Source organism: Gymnodraco acuticeps, unplaced genomic scaffold, assembly GCF_902827175.1.
Source record: "Gymnodraco acuticeps unplaced genomic scaffold, fGymAcu1.1, whole genome shotgun sequence".
In the NCBI taxonomy this organism is placed as follows: Eukaryota; Metazoa; Chordata; class Actinopteri; order Perciformes; family Bathydraconidae; genus Gymnodraco; species Gymnodraco acuticeps.
Window position 1 is genome coordinate 1 of NW_022991637.1, and position 21554 is coordinate 21554.

Here is a 21554-nt window from a genome sequence, read left to right on the forward strand (position 1 = left end):
TCAATGTTCAACGGATATTAGAAGTGCCTTTAGTCATTGAGAGACAAAAATAGGTTCCACAAAGAATTCAAAAGTGACCCTTTTTAAAATCTTTCATAAGGCGCATTCACACCGCAGTACTTTTCCCACAAAGGTTCATGAGAACTCTTTAGTTCTCATGAACTAAGAGCAGATCGCGTTCACACCGGAATAAGTTCCCTGTGGGAGGATTAGGCAAATGAAGCCGCTGACGTCACTTCTTCTTCTGCTTTGGGTTTACTGGCAGGCCGCAAACAACTTCACGGCGTATACTGCCACCCGAAGTCCCCGGAGTTGGGGAAGGCTTCAGTAGAAGCTGCTGGGAAGACTCCCAGCAGATTCTACTGAAGCCTTCCGAGTAAATCGACAGAACGCCGACACCTCCTCATCTCCACCGCTCCCATGTTTTATTTTGTGTTGTCATAAGTTAGTCTCTCTGCGTTTCTGCACTGGGCTAATGCTAATGCTAATAATGCTAATGCGAGGATAATAAAATGGCGGCTTCACATCAGACATAGGAACCTTTTTCTCCCACGAAAGTCCCTGCTCTCTAGCAGGGACGGAAAAGGTTCTCATGAACAAATTTTAGTTCCGGCTCTTTTTGGTGTGAACGCGACATTTCGCAACTATATCGGAACTAAAGTGGGAAAAGTACTGCGGTGTGAACGCGGCTATAGATACATTTATCTGCTCTTAAATACATATTATTTCTGTGTGTAAAATGTGTGTGTCTCGTCTCCAGGTGATGGCGTTCAAAGAGGGCGAGCAGCAGGAGAAGGAGGTGCTGCTGAGGCTACAGAAAGGGAACATGTGTAAATCTGGACTAAACTCGGCGGGGGGGAGCAACAGCAGCAGCGGCTCGGAGGAGAAGGAGAACGGGAGGTGGGACATGGACAACGCCATGGAGACGGACACATCCAGCCACTCGGAGAACTCTTTATCAGAGAACGGGAACCACACACACACTCCTCAGGCGGTGTGTGTGTGCTCCGCTCAGCCTCGGGCTCCTCAGCTGCGATGCCACCTCTGTAAGGACTGGTTCCACGGGGGCTGCGTCTCCTTCCCCTCCCTGTTCCCCTCCTCCGGGCCCCAGGAGAGCGCCCTCTGCTGGTGGGACTGGGACTCGCGCTTCTTGTGTCCGCGGTGCCAGAGGTCGCGGCGGCCCCGTCTGGAGACCATCCTGGCGCTGCTGGTGGCGCTACAGAGGCTGCCGGTGCGCCTGCCGGAGGGAGAGGCCCTGCAGTGCCTCACCGAGAGGACCATCACCTGGCAGGGCCGCGCTAAAGAGGCCCTGGAGACCCCCTGAGCTGCAGGGGGCCCTTCAGAGGCTGCAGGAACTCAAAGAGACTCTGCGTCAGGAGGCAGAGAGGGACAACAGAGAGCAGGAGAAGGTGAGGAGCTCTGTGATCGTTTTATCAGACTCTGAGGGAGGCGAGGGAGAGGAGGGAGTCATCGATCTGACCGACGAGAACTCACCCAAGAAGAAAAGCAAGGACAGCAACGGTGTTCCGGTAAACAAGCCTATTCTTACTCGTTATTATACTAAACAAACTGTGAAACTGACTCAAATAACGGTTAGATTTAATGTTGTCTTTACATTTATTCTCATATATTAAGTTGACTTCCCTTTTTCCCCACAGGCTGGATGTGAAAATGGCATCAACAACAAATCAAATGTTACAGGTAAGATGTTTATCATTTCTATATGTATTATTTGGTCTGAAAATGAAGTACTAAAATAAACAGCATCCCAGTTCCTCATTCTGTTCAAAAAATCCAAAACTCTAATATATTTAACTAAGGGGGTTGTCGGACCGAACCACGCCCCTTAGCTGTGATATACTGAGCACATATCACGGCCTGAAGTGAGCTATTGCTTTTATAAACGGTTACCAAGTGTGGCAATATGAAAGAGAAATACACACTCTAATTTAAATAGTTTTTATTAGTAAATAATGATGTTCAAAATAAAATAGTCCCTCCGTTGCCTTCGGCACGAAACATAGTGTGAGGTGGTTGCTATGCAACAACACTAATAGCTAGCGAACATATTAGACAGAGAGCGTTGATCCATTATTTGGCTATTTATTTACATTAATGTGTATGTTGCCGTTTGTTGTGCAGCCACTGAAAACCTGTCCAGCATCAGTAGCATGGCTTACGAGGTCACTTGTAGGTTGAGGTTGTTCTATCTAGGCTGTTGCTTGGCGTGGTGAGAATATTGCTCCACTTTCTCCGGTCCCCGAGATTCAGCTTCCAGCAGCTCTGGAGAGAGCTTTCGCACCTGTGGCCACTAACGGTCATCATTTCTCTGCTTTGTTTCAAGACCCGCATCAGAAAGCTTTTGAATGGAGGTACTTCTCCAGTTGGTCTACCTGCTCTTCACGTAGCTCTGCATGTCGTCCTTTAGGTGCTTTCTGGAGATAGGCACTGCTCAATCCACTCCTCCATAGTAAGACCCCCCGGAGGTCCAAGTTAACCTTAAATGTTTCCATCTTAAAGGGATAGTGGAAATTGAACCCCAAATAGTTTCGTTTTAACTTATATACAAGCATAATTACGTACCAAAACAATCACACCTGATTAAAAAAATATAATAATTGCCTTACGCATGTTAGAAGCACTTTATTGCAGCTTCCCCGAAGTTTTTTAGAAACGAAATTATCGCTTCAGCCAAACCGGAAGTGACGAAAACTCAGGAAGACGAAACGATAACAAACAATGGCGTCTATGCAGAATGAACGTGGAAGGGCAAATATACCAGACAAAGAAGGATTGTACGAGGTATCCAGTGATGATAGCGAGTCAGAAACATCCTCTCGGCTTTCCTACGAAAATGTAGTTTTAGGTGTAGGCTGTACTCACAGTACTGTTAGTCTATCATGTCTATATGATGACTGTAGTGTACACATTCGACACTGTGTACCGGATTATCGGATGACGAGGCCTCCGGTCGCCTAATCGACAGGCAATAAATGGCGTTGTACACAATGGTACAGGCTAATGATGCATTAAATCAGATAGAAAACATAATAAAATACTCACTTCTTATGTATTCCACTTTCAATTTGAGCTAGAGACCGAGGAATCTCGAAACAATCGTCAGTAAAATGACGGGAGCACACGACTGCCGAAGTACTCGTCAGCTTCGGCTCCGTGAAGTTTGCCCGTGTTATCTGAACACATTTCACCCACTGACGACGAATGGCTGGGTTTCTTGGAAACGCATGCGTCGAAACGCCATTCTCTGCATTTGCTGTCGCACTACAGCCATACAAAACACATCTATTCACCATAATAAAGGTCGGCTATTCACATGCAAATTCTATTGAATGTCCGCCATTGTTTGTGCCCGTCGTCCTTTGTTTTCGTCATCACCCGAAGATTCCCGACGATTACCGAAGTATTTTGTTTCATTGAGAGGGCGCGGTAAAATTGAAAATAAAATGAAACTAGGCGCATGAAATTAAAAAAATTGTTTTTATTATGCTTATTTTTAATAAAAATACATAAGTTAAACCCAAAATTCGCGGATTTCCACTATCCCTTTAAGCTTTGTTAGTTAGTTAGTTCCGTAACGGACGTAATGTAACAGTTGTAACGGTTGTAGCTGTTTCTCAGACGCGGAGGGATACCAACTTGTGAAAAGTAACTGCAATTCTACCCGTGATATACGCTCATTATATCACGGCTAAGAGCCAATCAGATTACTTGATTTGACTTGTCCGTTTTATAATTGCTCTTATATGATATCAAATAGAGGAAAATTGGAAATCTTCACATAATAGAGGCTGAAAAAGGCATTTTTTTTACTACCTGTTAATTGCATAATTTCAAAGCGTGTCCTCACTGTTTCCCCCTCTCCCCCCACAGGTGTGGGCTCTCTGCTGGCCCTGCTGCCCCTGCTGAAGGGGGGGGTGGTGGAGCTGCTCCCTTCCTCCAGAGAGCAGCTGGAGGATCTGCAGCTGGAGGGAGACCTGCTGGAGGTTTCTCTGGATCAGAGCCTCACCATCCACAGGGTCCTGCAGGCCGCCTCCAGCCCCCCCACAGACACACTGCGCACGCTCATACAGGTCAGCAACATAACTCTCTAACTTTGAAGTGCGTTTCCACAATGCATAACCAGTGTTTGTCATTTAGACAGAGATGGCAAAAGTACACGCATCCTTTACTCAAGTAGAAGTACAGATACTCGTGTTTAAAAATACTCTGGTGAAAGTAGAAGTACTGACTAAACTTCTTTGCTCAAGTCAAAGTAAAGAGGCTTTGAAATGTACTTCAGTAAAAAGTACCCATAGCTAGCAGCTGTTTTAAAGAGTACCTGACCTCCCTTTACAGTTTAGGAACTGGGGTAGTAGTATCTAACGCAGTGTAGGCGGAGCCGTGACGTCATCTTCAATGAGAGCCCCAGAAAAACGACATCAGCCGTTAGCTGTTAGCCCTCAGAGCTCACAGCTCTTCATATCTGTTCAGAAACTAGACAAAAGTTAAACAAGTACAAACCACAGACTGCCTGTGTCATGGCGAATACAGTCGCTGCTTTATTTATGTCTGTAGGCCGTTGTTGTGAGTGTGGACGGTCGGAGCATATATAACGTTAGCTTAGCCAAACTACATTCAGAAAACACGCATTTTAAAAGGTGTTTCGCCTGCCGTCTGTCTGCAGACTTGTCAAAGCATTAATTCATGGTTGTTACTAACCGGTATCAGTATGTTGTTACTTCGGCATCATTTTGAAACGTGTATTACAATTAAATCACGGTCAAATATGTTCATCTGGTTGTAGTTGTAGCCCCCTTGCCAGCGATTCTCTCTCTAGTTTAGCATACTCAGCCCGACTCAGCCCGGTTGTTGGCCCGGAAAGAACCTCGATTTTATGGGGCCAGAAAAACTGTGAAAAAGTACCCGCTAGCCAGAACTACGCCAAGTGGAAACGCAACTAAAAACGGGCCGGGCTCGGCACGCTTAAAGCGAGCTCCGCGCTGTAGTGGAAATGCGCCATTAGTGTCTTTCGTCTTTGCCAGTGTCCCCTAGTTCAATAATGATGGACATAATGGATTTCTGATTGATTCAATGTATCTTAACTACATAATCCTCCTAGCTAGCAGTTATTTTCGGAGGGACAGGATAATATGACGTTTTTAGTGATGTCAGTCCACTGCTTCCTCTCTGATAACCCCCTCCCCCCACCTCTCCCCCCTCTCTCCCTCTCTCCCTCTCTCTCTCAGATTGAGCTGGAGGAGCAGAGGCGATCGAGCCGAGGCCGAGCGAAGGACTCGAAGAGGAAGAGGAAGAGTCACAGAGGAGGAAGTGGAGAAGGAGCCGGGGGGCGGTCACTGGATTCTTCAGAGTCAAAGAAAACCTGCCCCCTCAAACACAGCCCCCCCACTCAGTTACCTGTCCACACCAAACCAGAGGTAACCCCCCCCCCCCTCTCTTATATAAGGACATGTGTAATAATATCTGAGTGGAAGTCTATTAACATACTGGCGTTTTAAAGGATTACAATTCTGACAATAAATACATATTTTAAATATCATGCATGTTCTTAACTGCCAAATATTTAACTCTCTCTCTATAGATAGTTTTAATTTCATTATTTTTGTTGAACTTTGTTTACATAACGGCCATGTTGTTTTGAATTAAACAGACTTTTTCAAAGGATTCAAATACTAATAAAAATAATTAAATAATACATTTGCTATAATGTGGACTAATTTGAGTAAAGGTGGAACAAAGATTATTGATATAAAGTCTTTTGAAAACAGTTCTAATAACAGGGGGTCCGCGGGGTCTTAAAAAGTATTAAAAGTTGATAAATCAATTAACTAAAATTAAGGCTATTAAAAAGTATTAATGGGCATTTTCCAAGGTATTACATTGTGTATCTTGTTTTCAATAAGTATATGAATGGTCCAAAGAGGTTGTATTCTACAGTCTGCCTGAATGTAATCATTGCGTAGGTGTGTCGTGTGATTCTGTGTAGTTTATTGATGGCATCCCGTTGGGTTTGACGTCATCTGAACAGGACATCGCGCGCTCACTGCTTGATAGCGCGAAGGTCCGTTTGCGCCGGTTGCTAAGCAACATCGTTATGGGGAAATGCAAGTCTGCGTCCAAATGGTTGGAAGATAAGGAGGAAGGACAATCAATACTGTGTAGAGTAAATGTGAGGTAAAGTGTGTCGCCAAGGTAACCGGTTAAAACTCTAAGTGGTGATGAGGTCTTAGAATGTATGGAAAGGGTCCAAAGATCCAAAAATACTTAAAGGTCCAAAAATACTTAAAGTTCCAAAAATACCGTAAATTCCAAAAATACTTAAAGTTCCAAATATACTTAAAGTACCAAAAATACTTAAAGTTCCAAAAATACTTAAGGTCCAAAAATACTTAAAGGTCCAAAATACTTAAAGGTCCAAAAATACCGCAAATGGTTGGAAGATAAGGAGGAAGGACAATCAATACTTTATATAGTAAATGTTAGGTAAAGTGTGTCGCCAAGGTAACCGGTTAAAACTTGACGTGGCGATGAGGTCTTCAAATGTATGGGAAGGGTCTTAAAAAAGGTCTTAAAAGGTATTACATGTGACTTCAGGATTCCTGCATATACCTCGAGTAAGAATTGATGTCCTTAAGTATATATTTTTATATCTGAAACTGTATTTTTAGTAAATTGATTCAAGTTTGATTTGACATTAACATATTTCCTTTTTCTCCTCGTTCAGATTTTGTGATAAAGTCACGGCTGGAGCTCTGTTTAAAGGATCGTCGGAGGAATTGTCAGAAAGATGCCGGACATCCCCCCCCCCCCCCCCTCTCAACCCCCCCCCCCCCCCCCCCCCCCCCCCACACCCTACACCCCGTCTCATCCCTCACCCAGACACTAACAGAGCCACGACTTATTCTACACTCCACCGCCATATCTCCCCCCAAAACGTTACTCCCTGGACCCATGTAAGACTGAGGGGGGGGTCTCAGAGGTCGGTCAGTATGCTTCGTTATCCCAGCCGTATTAAAAGTTAGTTCATCATGACGTCGGATGAGCTATTTAGCCCGCGTTGTGAGTTTGGACCCCGCAGCCAAGGAGTTTTCCTGCTGATCCTTAAAGTCAACAGCACCGTGGTTACACTTGTATTTTTTTAGCTGTATTGAATCTTGTGTTTGATGCTGTTTTTGAGGGGACATGCTTTTTTTTTTGAATAAACTGAGAACATTTTGGGAAGTGTTAAAAACAGGCATTAGTGTTTTTGGTGCTACTTTCCCAGAATTAATATCTGTACCTCTTGGCTGTCTCCTCCTTTCCTTTCCCCCCCCTTTTTTTTTTTAAGCGCCCATCCTTTTGACTCCATATTTTATTCCTTATCAATTCCCCCCCCCCTCGTTCTTTATCTCTCTTTGAACATTAAGGTAACTTCACTGTAACTCACTTTGTCACAATTAATTTTGTTTCCTGGTTTCAAATATTATTATTATTATTATTATTGATATTTCAGACACGCAGTCATCGTGAGTTTGTGTATAAACTTTTCATTTAAATGTTGCCTTTGTTTCTTTTCACTCTTGTTAGAAAAATAAAGGTTTAGAATTGTTTAGGATATGTTGACTCCTTATTTCTCATCAAAAGACCCTTTAAAGGTCACCATGCTATTTTTAGGCAATAGCATAGGTCTCAGATATATACAAATATATAGAAAACATGTCTGTGAACAGGGTGTCCGCGAAAAATCATGTATTGAAGTCAATGGAGAGAGAAAGATTATCTTTTGATCCCGTTTGAATTGTGCCACGAATTACACACATGATGTTTGTCAATCTAAAAGATAATTTTACAAGTCAATTTTTTTAAATGTGTCGTGAAACTGTGAAGTAACACTTTTTTTGTGTGAAACCGCTCAATGACCTACATCTCCCGTCTCGCACCACACACCCAGACGGTTTTACGACAAACTGACTTTTTTGACATTATTATTTCAATTATTATTTTTTAAGATTGACAAACATCATATGTGTAATTCGTGGCACAATTCAAACGGGATCGAAAGATACGTTTTCTCTCCCCATTGACTTTAATACATAGTTTTTCAGAAATAAGGTCCCATGGGTCGGAAGTAGATGGGCGGGACTTCGCCACTCTATTTTAAGTTGCCTTGCTCCACTCTGTGGGGGGGGGGAGGAAGAGTCTGTCGATGGGGATCAAAGCTGTCCGGTCCAACATACTGGCCGTTTCTCAATCTCGAGGATGCTGGCTTGGTAGTTGCGTACTTCCAAGTCACTTCCTTCAGAAACAAAGCAAGTATAATTCCAAGCCACGGCTTCGGAAAACGAAGAAGAATGGAACGGGCTAACAAGTGTGCCACTCTCTCTAACGGTTTCAACATAAACTGTACCGAAAATAAATACCTCACGATGTCTATCTAATTATGAACTTGCTTTACTTTCACGGAACACCTTTTTGGTGATAATAAATGTAACAAAGTAACATATTTACCAACACATGTTCTACGCCACTACATTTAAATGTGTGCTGCGTCGGTTCAGCCATTCTCCACAAGGGTTTTTGAAATTTGTCCGTGCGCAAAGCATTGTGGGGATTTTAAGGACGCGAAGGTCTACCCATGTGCAGCCTCCAAATTTCCCCCAAACCAAGGACGCGGCCTCGGTGGAATTCCAAGTATGCTGGAGATAGGAACAGTCCTTCGGCGGCACTCGATGATGTAGCATCCTTGAAATATTGGCTTAGAAGCCAGTTTCCTCGAGATTGAGAAACGGCCACTAAGTGCTAGCCAGAAAGCCGCGGCGTTTAAGTCCCGACTCTCCCGATGGCCAATCCGTGCCTCCCCTGACTGCACGTTGCTGACACACACCGCTGCAGTGCAGACTCTCTGCACGAAGGAGCCGCGGAGTCCGGGCGATGCTGCTCCTCCAAGGAAGAGACACATGTTCACTAAGCCAAACAATATCCGGTCACAGAGATCTGCTATTTTAAAGTAAAGTCAACACACATCGACCCTAAATATTGTCTATATTAAGAACGAGAAAAGTCTTAACATATATATCGGTTTTTGCAAATGACAAATGTGTGAGGGTGATGACGTCAGAGCATCGTCCTATGTGCTTAGCCCCGGACAGCCCCGGCCCAATTTAACCCCTGGGTCTTTGTGAGGGAGCTCCTATATGGCATTACCCCGCTGAAGCTCACCAACGTTTCATATATTTCATAGTTCAGAGTTTTGTTTATTTGTCAAATACTCGTTTCTGAGGAGTTTCACTGGAATGAAAGACCACAGAGTACAGAAGCAACAAAGCAGCATACTGCATTAAACCTGACCTTCACAGAGAGGTTGAAGTTCATGTGGAGAGGAGGCTTCAGTAGTCTGTCTGCACTCTGTTTAGTTGTGCTATCTTACAATCAGTATAGTCAATATGAGGTAAAGTGTCGCCAATGTAACCGGTTAGAACTCGAAGTTGCGATGAGGTCTTAAAATGTATGGAAAGGGTCTTAAAAAAGGTCTTAAAGGGTATTCAATTTGACTTCAGGATTCCTGCATATACCCTGATGAAGTGTTTTGCTCAAAATACCAAACAGATCACCCATTCTAGCCATGCCTCATATCCCTCTATTTCACTTTCTGTTTCAAAAGTGCTGATTTGGGTATAAAGCTTTAAAAAAATAAAAGAGGAGGGGTCTGAGCTCATGCGGGACCCGGCAGCTACTGTCTAAACTAAATGCTGCCGTGATGAAACGCCATATCATGGATTATCAAGGATTCTCTCTGAAACAGTCTGGAGCTCAAAGGCTTTCTCTCTTGCCGGTTATACCACAAGGTGAGTTCCTTTTTACTTCCTGCTTCTTCACACACATGCTCTCCAGTACAGGTTAGCTCTGAGTGTTAGCGATGCTAATGTTAACACCGACCATATTACGTCCAAAACAGTCGGGCATTGTTTCTGATAGCAACGTTTCTGATTGGGCCGTGGGTCCACATTTCAGATATTACGTGATATCGGACGCAAATCTGGATCAGCTCCGTTGTTCCCCGTTTTTAGAGATTTGGGTACGGAGGAAAAGAGAGAGGGTTTTATTTTCCTGACGCTGCGTGAGTTCCCTGACACACCGAGGACACATACTTATGTATAAAATACATCACAAAGTGCATTTTGCATGATAGGTCCCCTTTAAAAAAAAATTATAATTAAGGACATCAACCAAATGTATTTAATCATCACAGCATTTATTTAGAAAAGCTTTCACTGGAAAATGGCTGACACACAACAAACGTCACAATATTGAACAAATACACCATGTTTGCTTTGAGTTGTTAAGCAAGTTCATAGAAAGACACATCCACAATAACAGAATGTTAAAGGCTTAAAATACATGGAAAGAAAAACATTTCAGCCTCAATATCAAACATGCATATAAGCCAAATAAAAAAATCAGCTTTTGTTCACAGGGTTTTAGAAACACCCCATTATTGGCTGTTGTTCATTATAGGTACGTTAGCTGTTAGAGCACTTTTAATAAGCAACATCTTCTGTTTTGAGTTAAAAAAAAATACAGGAAAAGTACAGAAAAATCCGCTGACAATGAGCCATTAACAGGGATTTAATTTGCAAAAATTAGTCTTGATTTCCAATGAACTAGGCTTGTTCAGTCGACAGTGAAATACATTCTTTTGCGTACTGACCAAAACGTCTTGTACTGGAAGAAGCTTTTTGCAAGTAAAAAAAAAAGATTTGATGGTTTTCATTTAAATGGCAACTGTACGGCGGCTTCCATTCGGAGAAACGCGCTGCAGCTTCAAACATAAATGCAAAAATAAAACACAAATTTGCCAAAACATGTAAATGAAGAAGCCTCTTCACCAACAAACATGTGCAGTGTTTCCTAAATGCTGCAAGAAGCTCAAAACACAACGGAAACCAGGGACACTTTCTGCATCGTTTTTCAAAGTGCGTTTTTCCTCATGGAAATGTGTTGGCCCGTTGTAGCGCTTATATTTCAGTAAGCCGGCGTACCCATGTACCTTTTTGAATGAAAAATCAAATGTTTTCTGTGCTTTGTTTGACACTGTGCCTTTCTCCAAAAAAGTAAGACTAAACGCCCGTCATTTTGTCCGTGCTTCAGCGTTCAACTCGGTACCTTCAGCCTTTTTTCAATTGTTTGAAAGTTGTGCTCTACAGTGAAGTCTGCCTGAAAGAAAGGCACCGCTCAGCTCGTCGTTATCAAAAAAGCATCTGTGGTGAGACAATGCCGTCCTGTATCAAAACAAAAGCCGCTTTCACACCAAGTACTTTGCCGTACTTATTTCCCAGCACTTAGTTCCCCCATGGAACTAAGAGCCGTCGCGTTCACACCGGAATAAATTCCCTGAGGGAGGATTAGGCAAATTAAGCCGCTGACGTCACTTCTTCTTCTTCTGCTTTGGGTTTACTGGCAGGCCGCAAACCACTTCACGACGTATACTGCCACCCGGAGTCCCCGGAGTTAGGGACTGGCTTCAGTCGAAGCTGCTGGGACTCCCAGCAGCTTCGACTGAAGCCTTCCGAGTAAATCGCCAGAACGCCGACACCTCCTTATCTCCACCACTCCCATGTTTTATTTGTGTTTCCATAAGTTAGTCTCTCTCCGTTGGTGCGCGGGGCTAATGCTAATAATGCTAATGCCAGCAAATACAATGGCGGCTTCACAAAACTTTTCAGAGTTTTACGGGGTGTGGTTTGCAATTCGCCCAGCCAATCAGAAATTGTTTTTTTTTTCTCCCCAGGATAGTACCACCTCTCTAGCAGGCACTACAAATGGGGGTAAAAGTTCTCTGAACTAAGTTCTCTTTTTGGTGTGAACGCAAAATCTCAGGAACTATCGGAACTAAACGGGAAAAGTACTCCGGTGTGAAAGCGCCTAAAGGAGCATTTGTACATGAAGACTACAAGAATGAAGACGATTTAACTACATCAACCGGCACACAATGTCCTTTTGAAAATGTCCTTCAGCAAACGGACTCTAAATATACAGTTTTATGGCACAGAAGTGGCTTTTTGCTCATTATGTGTTCACATTGTTCTCAGCCCCACTTTAGATTTTCCTCCATTCTCTCCTTCATACAAATGTAGAGGCCTGCATAAACTACTTTTGTGCAACACTCCTCTAATGGCTAAACCGCAGGGGGTGCCATCTCTCCTTTATATAGGAAGACAGAACTCGAGCGATGATTTCTAAACCCTCTGAATGTGTTTCAAATGCTCATATTTTCCTCTGTGTCTTTCCTCTTCTTTTTGTTTTGTGCATCGACTGTGTGACATTCAAATCGGAAAAGCTTGTACAAGTTTCTGTGAAAGATAAAGCGATCACAGTCCTTTCGTGTGAGAGGAGAGGTAAAGCTTTGTGAAAACCTTTCCTGAGTCCATTCATATGGTTGAAATGGATTCAGCGCATTCAAAAATGATCGCGTGGCTTTTTGTAAATCTGCATTTATGTAAAGCATCTGCAGTTTTGAATCAAGAAGATTGTAAATGTGTGCTTTGAGTTTCCGTTATTAGCTTCCTCCAAATGTCAAATGTTTAGGTTGGTGCTTGATGTGTGCTTCTTTATATTACCGCTTCGCCTGCAGATACATTTTCGTGCCAAGTTTTACTAAAAGCAGCTCGTGTTCTTCCAATAATCTCGATCAAAACACATATTTCTCACCAATCTCGAAACCCATCAGATATTGCTCTGAAGACAAAAAGCCTCTTGGGGTAACTAGAGAGTGCCAACAGCTCATTTCCGTGCAAAAACGTCCTTTTCCAGGCGCTTTTCGTTATTTACTGTCCAATTGGCAACTTGAGACGTAAGAAGGAAGTTGCATTCAACAGAAAATGACCATTACTGTACAAGTAGCCAAACTACAGTCCAATTTGAAGCTAAATCTTTGTCAGACGATAAGCGCTGGGTTGCAAGATTGCCTTTTAGTCCAACACATTTTGTATATTTTCCTTCTTACATGAACTGTTAGCTTGTATTCAACCAAAGCTTGCTCAAACGTCACTGGTCATTACTTCTTGGGACACGTCCCACACCACAATCTTGTCCCGTTGCAGATTCTGCATATGAATACCGAATTTACTCAATCTCTTTGTTACTGCCAGCCTCCCGTCGTATCTCAGACGGTGGTGACGGACAGCAGGGGGTTGTAGACCTTCTTCCCGTCCGCAGACCTGCTCCCGTGGGCCAGCAGCTCCTGAATAGTGATCCAGTTGTCCATGATCCTGCGACTCCTCTTCTTCATGCTTCTGCGGTGGCACAGTTCCAAAATGGTGGTGGGCTCCTGCTGCTGGGTCTCCCCTTGTTGACCTCCACCACCCTGATCTCTATCACGCTCCTTCAAACAGTCCAATCTGCTCTGCATCATGAACTCCCGACGCCTCCTTTGCTCCCGGGCTTTCTGAAGCTGCTGTTTACGCTCTTCTTTGCTCCAGTAGCGCCCCATCTTCATCTCGCTCACGGCGTCGTCGTCAGTCGTCATGCCGCTGCGCTCCTCTCGGATCTTCATGGCGCGGGCCTTCAGGAGGCGATCCCTCACCGGACGCTTGGCCACGTAACGAGACCCATCGCTGCGGATCTTCACCTTCCACTCCATGCGAGGCGAGGCAGGCAGCAGCGGGGGAGGAGGAGGAGGAGGAGGAGGAGACCAGGGAACCTGAGCGACGTCTTTACAGGTGCTTCCCAAACTCATCGGGCTGTCGTCGCCCCAGGTATCCATGAGTTGCTCGGAGGCGGAGGGCGAACGCAACTGCATGCAGCTCAGGTAGTGCTGCTGGGGCTTTGTGTCACGGCGGGACAGGTAGGGGCTGTTTTCTGCGCTGTATCCTCCAGACCGCTCACCTGTGGGTTTGAGATGACGTTTGACTTCTCCATCTGAGCCCCGTCTGGTTCCTCTATCCCGGGATAAAGACCTGACCTTCACTCCTGGGCTCGATGTCTTGGCGTCGGCTCGCTTCCTGTGTGAGTGCGGGGAGTACGTTTGGTTCAGGTTTGCTTGAGTCTTGTCGACCCTCGTTCCCCTCTCTTTGTGCCTTGCAGAGGCTGGAAGATGCACACCTGACGCAGGGAGAAGAGGCTCTCCTCCCTCCAGACTCTGAGTGGAGGGTGACGGGTGTTGATCGTTGACCAGAGGGGTGCTCCTGCAGCTTTCCCCTCCGGTGTTGTAGGCACTCGTGCTGTCCTTATCCGAGCGTTCCCTCTCTGGGAGCTCGTTAATGTCCGACAGCGCGTGGTGGCACGACTCCTCGTCGACCAAACTCACGTCCAATCGTCCGGCTCCTAGTCCACTCGCTCCGTTCTTCTCCTCTTGCGGCCACGCCTTCATGCAGCGCTCCCTCAGCTGCTGCATCTTCTGCGCCCTCAGGATGTTACGACACTTGAACTCCAGGTGGCGCAGTTCCTCTTCCAGAAGGGCCATCTCGTGCTGCGTCAGGCTCTCGTTCCTGTTCACATCCAGCGAGACCCCACCGCCTCCTTCACCTTCTTCTTGTTCGAGCCCCTGACCCTCCAGAAGCATCAGAGCATTGCTGTTCTTCTCGTAGTAACACTTGATCTCCAGGAGCTCCTTGTAACGCTCACACTCCTCCTCGGTGAGCCCGGGCATCATCATCCTCACGGGATCGGCCGCATAAGTCCGCTCCACGGGCTCGAATCCTCCACAGTCCAGTCCTAAGAGGGAGTCTGTGCTGAACTGGAGGTCCTGGGAGTGCAACAAGGGTGGTGTATCCTCTCTTCCGGAGAAAAATTTCCGCATGCTGCCGGGGGTGTTGGTTGTGTTGGTGTTGGAGGCGCTGGTGTGATCGTCACCCAGGAGGTCGTGTTCTGAGGACTCCTCGTAGCGAGTGCTTTCGTCCGTTCGACCGACACCGCTGTCCAGCTCCTGGCTGTTGCTCAGCACCGCGTACAGCAGATCAGGTGAGTCTCGGTTCAGAGAGCGATGGAGCAAACCTCCACCTGCAACACCGCCCAGAACGGAGGTCATCGCTCTGCTGGGAAGGTGGTCAGCGTTGTCCACCGGCTCCAAGTCCAACTCGTCTGGATCCAGCTGGTTGTCGTTCTGGGAGTAATGTTGAAATGTGGTCGATGGCAGAAGGTGTAAAGTTGGAGAGACAAACAAAAGACAAAGGAAAAGTATTTTGTTAGACTTGTTGCAATGCTTATATGCGATGTCAAATCCAATGCATTTATTAATATAGTGCTTTTTCCAGTCTTTACAACTGGAGAAAACGCTTTTACATATACAGGTGAGTTTTCACACACAAACACGACACAGGTGGCTGAACTTGGTCGAATGGCAGAAGGCGTAAAGATGACCAGACAAAGGACAAGTATTTTGTCAGACAACGTTTAACACAACTTGTGAAATAAACGCTTTTGTAATACATGCTGCTACTTCTGAATCAGAATACTTTATTTATCCAAGGGGAAATTGGTTTTCCTACTCTATTTAAGAATGAAATATATTTAAAGAAGGTGCAATACATATAAAAACATACAAATACTTATATAAAAAAATATATGTACAAGCAACTATACACCATACAACCTTACTTCCTCACCATCTGAACTATCTCTCTGAAGTTGAATACAGCATTTCCTAAAACGGATGTGTAGCAGTTCCCTTTCCTGCCACTAGATGGAGCCAGTGCTGTGTGAGATTTTAATATTGGTTAAACACTGCTTTCCTTTGCAACTAAGTAAATATTGTTCCAAAAACAACCAAACATGAGCTACTCGATAGGAAGAAATTCAATTTTTCCAGAGAGATGCATAGATTTAAAATGTATAAGGACTTGTTCAGAGCTGCTACTGTTGCTGACTTAATGGAAATATCTGGTCAAATATTAAAGTATAACAAGTATGAGCATCAACATATACTCCAAGTACCAAAAGTAAAAGTACTAATTATGCAAAATGACCCATTTCAGAATGATATATAGATAATTGGATTGTAATTAGTGTTGCATTAATGTGTTCATCATGTCAGTGTTGTAAAAGGTGGGGTTTATTTGAAATACTTGATATACTGCTGGGTTGATTTCAATGTGTAACAATGATCTAAATCTGTAAAGTAAATGTAGTAGAGTAAGAAGTACAATATTGGCTGTCAAAATGTAGGAGAGTAGCTATTAGCATAAAATAAAACTAAGGTAAAGTACAAGCTCCTCAATTGTTTTACTACAGCACTTGGCCTTATGCACTTCATTACATCCCATCACTGCATACGATATTAAGTAGAAGATGTTTAATTGAAAGTTTAGAGAATAAATATCCAGAATGTTTCTATCTTCAAAATATGCATAATATTTATTTTCATCTTGTTCTCTAGGAGCTGTTTTGACGATATCAAGTAGATCTCGGCTAATTGGTCTGATTTGAAAGTGAGCGGCGTGCAGACTTCAGACAAACTATTGATTATCTTCGTTCTTATTATCTGAAAACCTCTCTCTGTTTCTCCCTGAAGACAAACGATCAGGCTCGTGCGTTTCTCCCTCTGATGACTCCTCCTCGCTCCCCTGCATCCTAATGCAGCGCCGGCCGGAGCGACACACTTCCTGCCAGCCTTTCACAGGCTATAGCTGGGCTCATCTCTCAATGCAAGGACATATTGAAATGTGTGTTTTTTTTAATGAGCCTTTTAAATCTGCCCTTTAGCTCCTTCTGCACAAACGCAGCCAGAATACAGATTGGTGTGATCCTGTCTGGCTCATTTGAACAATGGAGGAGTGTAATAAAGTACATTTACTGAAGTACTGTAATTAAGTTAACTCAGCTACATTTTGGAGACAAATGTTGTACTTTTTCCTCCACTACGTTCATTTTAAAGCTTAAGATACTAGCTATTTTTCCGATTTAGATTATTCATATGAAATATTAAACTACTAAATTATATATTGGGTTAAGCTACCCTGCAGTATATGTTGTCAATTCAAATAAACCCAACCTTCAACCCATCAAGTTGAATACTAAAGCAACAACACAATAATGCCTTAATAATTACAATATTGAAATACATAAGAAATGTCTCATACTGAATAACGAGTACTTTTGTTACTTCATTATATTTTGATCCAATGCAAACAGTGTATTTTTGCACTGTAGCATTCCTGTACTTCCTCTGGAGGGAACACAGAGATGTTATCCTTTGCAGACCATTTACATGCACTCAAACCTATAAAACACACCAATAGCTTCAAGGGAAAATTCAGAGTCCTTCTTTTACCTCTGGATTTTAACAATGGTGTGCAGTAAAAATGGATGTTCTAGTGTCATGTTGTATCTTCAGGTCATTGTGTAGACGCGTGTTATTGAGGGTTGTCTGGTGTGTGTCATATCTGCATCACTTTGACCTTGAGCGAAACAACATTAGCTCTGTGAGCACACACTATTTGTCTCCCCCCCCCCCCCCCCTCACACACACTATCTGTGTACTCATCATGTTTCTCCAGCTCACGCTTTCTCTGCCTCTGTGCATCCTGCAGGATACAGAGTAGAGCACATACTCTTTCTCCATTTCTCTACCTGTATATTCCCAGAAGTGGACTAATGATGTCTTTTAAGTGGATCACCTCTGCTCAAGTACAAGTCCTGCAATCACAATGTTATGTATAAGCATGCACATGTACCTAAAGTACAGATTATTGGGTTATAATTAGTGATGCATTAATGTGTTTATCATGTTTATGTCGCTTCTGGTAAAAGAGGATCTGATATTTTCGTTTAATTCACAAATAAATCAGTAAAATATTATCTTAACCCATAAAAACACATTATATATAATTTGTGTTTTACGTATATTTTCCTTTTTTTGTCATCGTATTACGACAACGCACATTAATAAATATGGCTTTAAATAAACCAGGTTAAAAAGCAAATAATAATAAGGACACCATAGATGTAGGACATATTAAAAACTATTTATCTTAATATAAAATAAATGCTAATTGATCAGAATCTTACAAAAAACTCAAGGTGTAAATAAATAAATACATATATTTGTGTGAAATGCAATATTTGCCTAGATACAATCTGGTGAAGTAAAAGCATAAAATAGCAGGAAATGGAAATACACAAGTTAAAGGTAGGGTAGGTAAGAACGGAGAAAGCAGCTGGAGTGCGCCAGAATTAGAAAGTACACAACCGAAAAAAATCTGCGTCTGCCTTCAGACTTCCTTACAGAGCCCCTCCTCCAACACACACGAACGCGCACATGACCAATGAGGGCACGAGATAAGTTTGTGCACAGATGGAAGGCTGACAGGCAGGTAGGCCATCCAGTTACTTTAGCCGGGCCGGCTCAGATGATTGGTCGTGCTTTTTACAGCGCCAAGGCTTCCACAGATGACATTTATTAATGTATTTATTGTCAAAGCATTTAATATATTCATTGCTATCGGGATGTTAAGAGCATTCCATGGAATATAACAAAGTGTTTCTGAAGTGAATTACCTACCCCACCTTTAAGTACACATCTAAATTGTACTTAGAGTCATTTAGGTCAATTATCTTAGTTTCTGTCCACATTTACACTGATTTCCTGCTAAAAAAATAAGCAGATGAAGGTCCGTTTTTAGGTTCATTTCTCATCCTTCCTCCCTGAAGCCTGCATCATATTTGATTTCCTCACCTCCACCTCTGGCCTGGCGAGCAGCAGGGACACGTTGGTGCTGTCCTCTCGGGTCAGGAGGGCCACCGCCTCCTCTCTGTCCTGGACGTCCAAGCCGTTTATCTGAGAGGAGATCAAAAGGAGCTGAAGTCAGAAAACTAAAACCCAGGCTGGATTCAATTAGTTAACCTTCAGGAAACAGGCAGATGAATAGCATGAGTAATGACATTCAGCGTCCTATGATGAGAGAATTCAGAAGACGTGCTGCACGGTTATCAGTTTCTTTAATAAGGCTGGATTAAAAGAGGCTCCTCTCCAGATGTATCGTGCACCAGGGGTTTCAGTTTGCTCCGTTATATAACAAATGAATAAGTCATAAAAACTGTTGTTGTGAAGAGTTACACAACCCCTGTTTCTATCGTAAAAACACATCCGAACGCCTTGGTAGCTGAATGGTTATGAAAATGCCTCACGACCACACTGGCTTTGCTCTTCTTCCCTCTGATCTGTGAAACTATAGGAAATGATTGTCCTCGCTACTAGATCTTATTCTGATCAACTTTATCTAAAGTCAGTAGGAACATAGAAAAAAGCACTATGTTCCTACCACACACACACACACACACACACACACACACACACACACACACACACACACACACACACACACACACACACACACACACACACACACACACACACACACACACACACACACACACACACACACACACACACACACACACACACACACACACACACACACACACACACACACACACACACACACACACACACACACACACACACACACACGATTTGGGGAAATAATCTAATTGCGATTTTTCTGACAGATATTGCGATTCGATTTGCGATATTTGTTTTAACCTGTTAAGCCCCGAGCCTGTTTTTCAGGTCTCAGGCTCGAAAATGACATTCCCAGAACAAATGACCATATCTTCCCTTCTAAAAGGGTTACATTAATAATCTTTTTTCTCAAAGCAAGGTTACACCTGTGAGTTGCATGTAGAAGTGTCAGAATCAATATAGATTTTTTTATTTTAAAGTAAATTCAGATTGAACACAGTAAAAAAATGTAAATTATACCCGCTGAGGGGATCCTTGGGGCTTAACAGGTTTTTAAGCGACCCAACGGAAGTTTATTGTAAAATGCGGCCATATCTCCGGCTAGGAAGCTACGAGTGAAAGAACTAAACTTACATGAAACTTCCGTTGGGTTGCTTTAAAGTCAAGCTTCAGTTTAAGGTTCACCCTGTAATAGAAACATGTGATGGAGCAGTACTAACCTGACTCAGGTGGTTTCACCAAAGCATCTAAAGCTCCATTGGAAGCCATTTGGAAAGGGCAGGCACTTTCAAAAATACTTGGCAGGTGATTGGATCAATCTGTCTATCACCTTCTATCATGGGCCACTTCTGATTGGTTAACAATGGCTTGTACATGTAGAGCACAGCACTTCTGATTGGTGTGGATGACTGACACACAAGAAGAACAAAAAAAGTAAATCGCAGGCTTTGCGATTTGATAATTGTATCATTTAAAATCGCGATTTCGATTTAAAATCGATTAATCGTTCAGCCCTAACACACACACACACACACACACACACACACACACACACACACACACACACACACACACACACACACACACACACACACACACACACACACACACACACACACACACACACACACACACACACACACACACATTGAAGCAGAAACACCTGTAGATGTTTTGATATCTTATACCTCTCCTACTCTTAGTTTTTCTCCCTTGACTTCAAATTGTTTGTATTAATGTCTGCAACCGTGTTATTTGTGCTGCTGCTTGTTTTGGCAAGAAAACTCTTGAAAAAGGAGATTTATAATGTTATCCGCACTCTAACATCTAGAAAGCTGTACCTGTAGGATTCTGTCTCCTTTGCGGATGCGTCCATCTATCGCAGCGATGCTGTTGGGGTTCACCTGGAGGAAAGAAGTAAGATTTGTTGTTTAGTGTAAAGAAATAGGAAATGTAAAAACTGTATTTTTCATCTCACTTACATCTCCCACATATATCCCCAGGTCCTCTTCATCATCCGTCCGGTAACACACCGTCAGCCCCAGTTTGTCCTGCTGACGACATTTATACAGCTCCACCTCCTGAGGCAAAAGATAACAGTAGAGTTTAAATCTAAAGTCTCCCCTCGTACATTAGCAGAGTTTAAATGTATGGAGAGGCGAAGTCCCTCCCCTTCCGGTGGACCTCCATGGGACCTTATGAAGGGACCTTATTCCGGAAAAATTATGTATTGAAGTCAATGGAGAGAGAACGATTATCTTTCGATCCCGTTTGAATTGTGCCACGAATTACGCATATGATGTTTGTCAATTTAAAAGATCAAAACAATTAAAATGTGTCGTAAAACTGTGAAGTAACACTTTCTTTTGTGGGAAACCGCTCAATGACCTACATCTCCCGTCTCGCACCGCACACCAAGACGGCCGTCCCGTTGAAACATTTCACTTCTTTCTTTCAGAATGAAGTGAAAAGTATTAAAAGAGGTGAAAATCACTTCAAGTCTGGGCATGTTGAGAGCTGTGCATACACACAAGGGGAGTTAGTCGGTTCCGTAAGAGCCAGCATGCGGGACCGGGACTCTGGGATTTGTAGTCTTACTAGTTGCGTATTTTTCATAGTCTTATATTTCAACAGTTTTACGACAAACTGTGACTTTTTTGACAAGGAAATAATTTTTTAAGATTGACAAACATCATGTGTGTAATTCGTGGCACAATTAAAACGTGATCGAAAGATACGTTTTCTCTCCCCATTGACTTCAATACATTATTTTTCCGAAATAAGGTCCCATGGACCGGAAGTAGATGGGCGTGACTTCGCC

The 21554-nt window shown here is 43.3% G+C and overlaps 2 protein-coding genes across 2 annotated transcripts; one reads left to right on the plus strand and one right to left on the minus strand.

Annotated features, from left to right (window-relative positions):
• The first annotated feature begins 741 nt into the window (after nucleotides 1-741).
• LOC117534269 (lysine-specific demethylase 5C-like) lies at nucleotides 742-7612 on the plus strand. Its single transcript, XM_034198465.1, is given in 6 exon segments — nucleotides 742-1318; nucleotides 1320-1529; nucleotides 1659-1701; nucleotides 3892-4091; nucleotides 5247-5435; nucleotides 6743-7612. Coding segments are annotated over 6 exon segments (1206 nt in total). The 5' UTR covers nucleotides 742-763; the 3' UTR covers nucleotides 6752-7612.
• A 4103-nt stretch (nucleotides 7613-11715) lies between these two features.
• On the minus strand, nucleotides 11716-20814 carry LOC117534268 (PDZ domain-containing protein 4-like; the record flags this gene model as incomplete). The annotated part of the gene is given in 4 exon segments (XM_034198464.1): nucleotides 11716-15097; nucleotides 18668-18769; nucleotides 20575-20637; nucleotides 20716-20814. Coding segments are annotated over 4 exon segments (2202 nt in total), but the record flags the coding sequence as incomplete, so codon positions are not given.
• Between the last annotated feature and the right edge of the window lie 740 nt (nucleotides 20815-21554).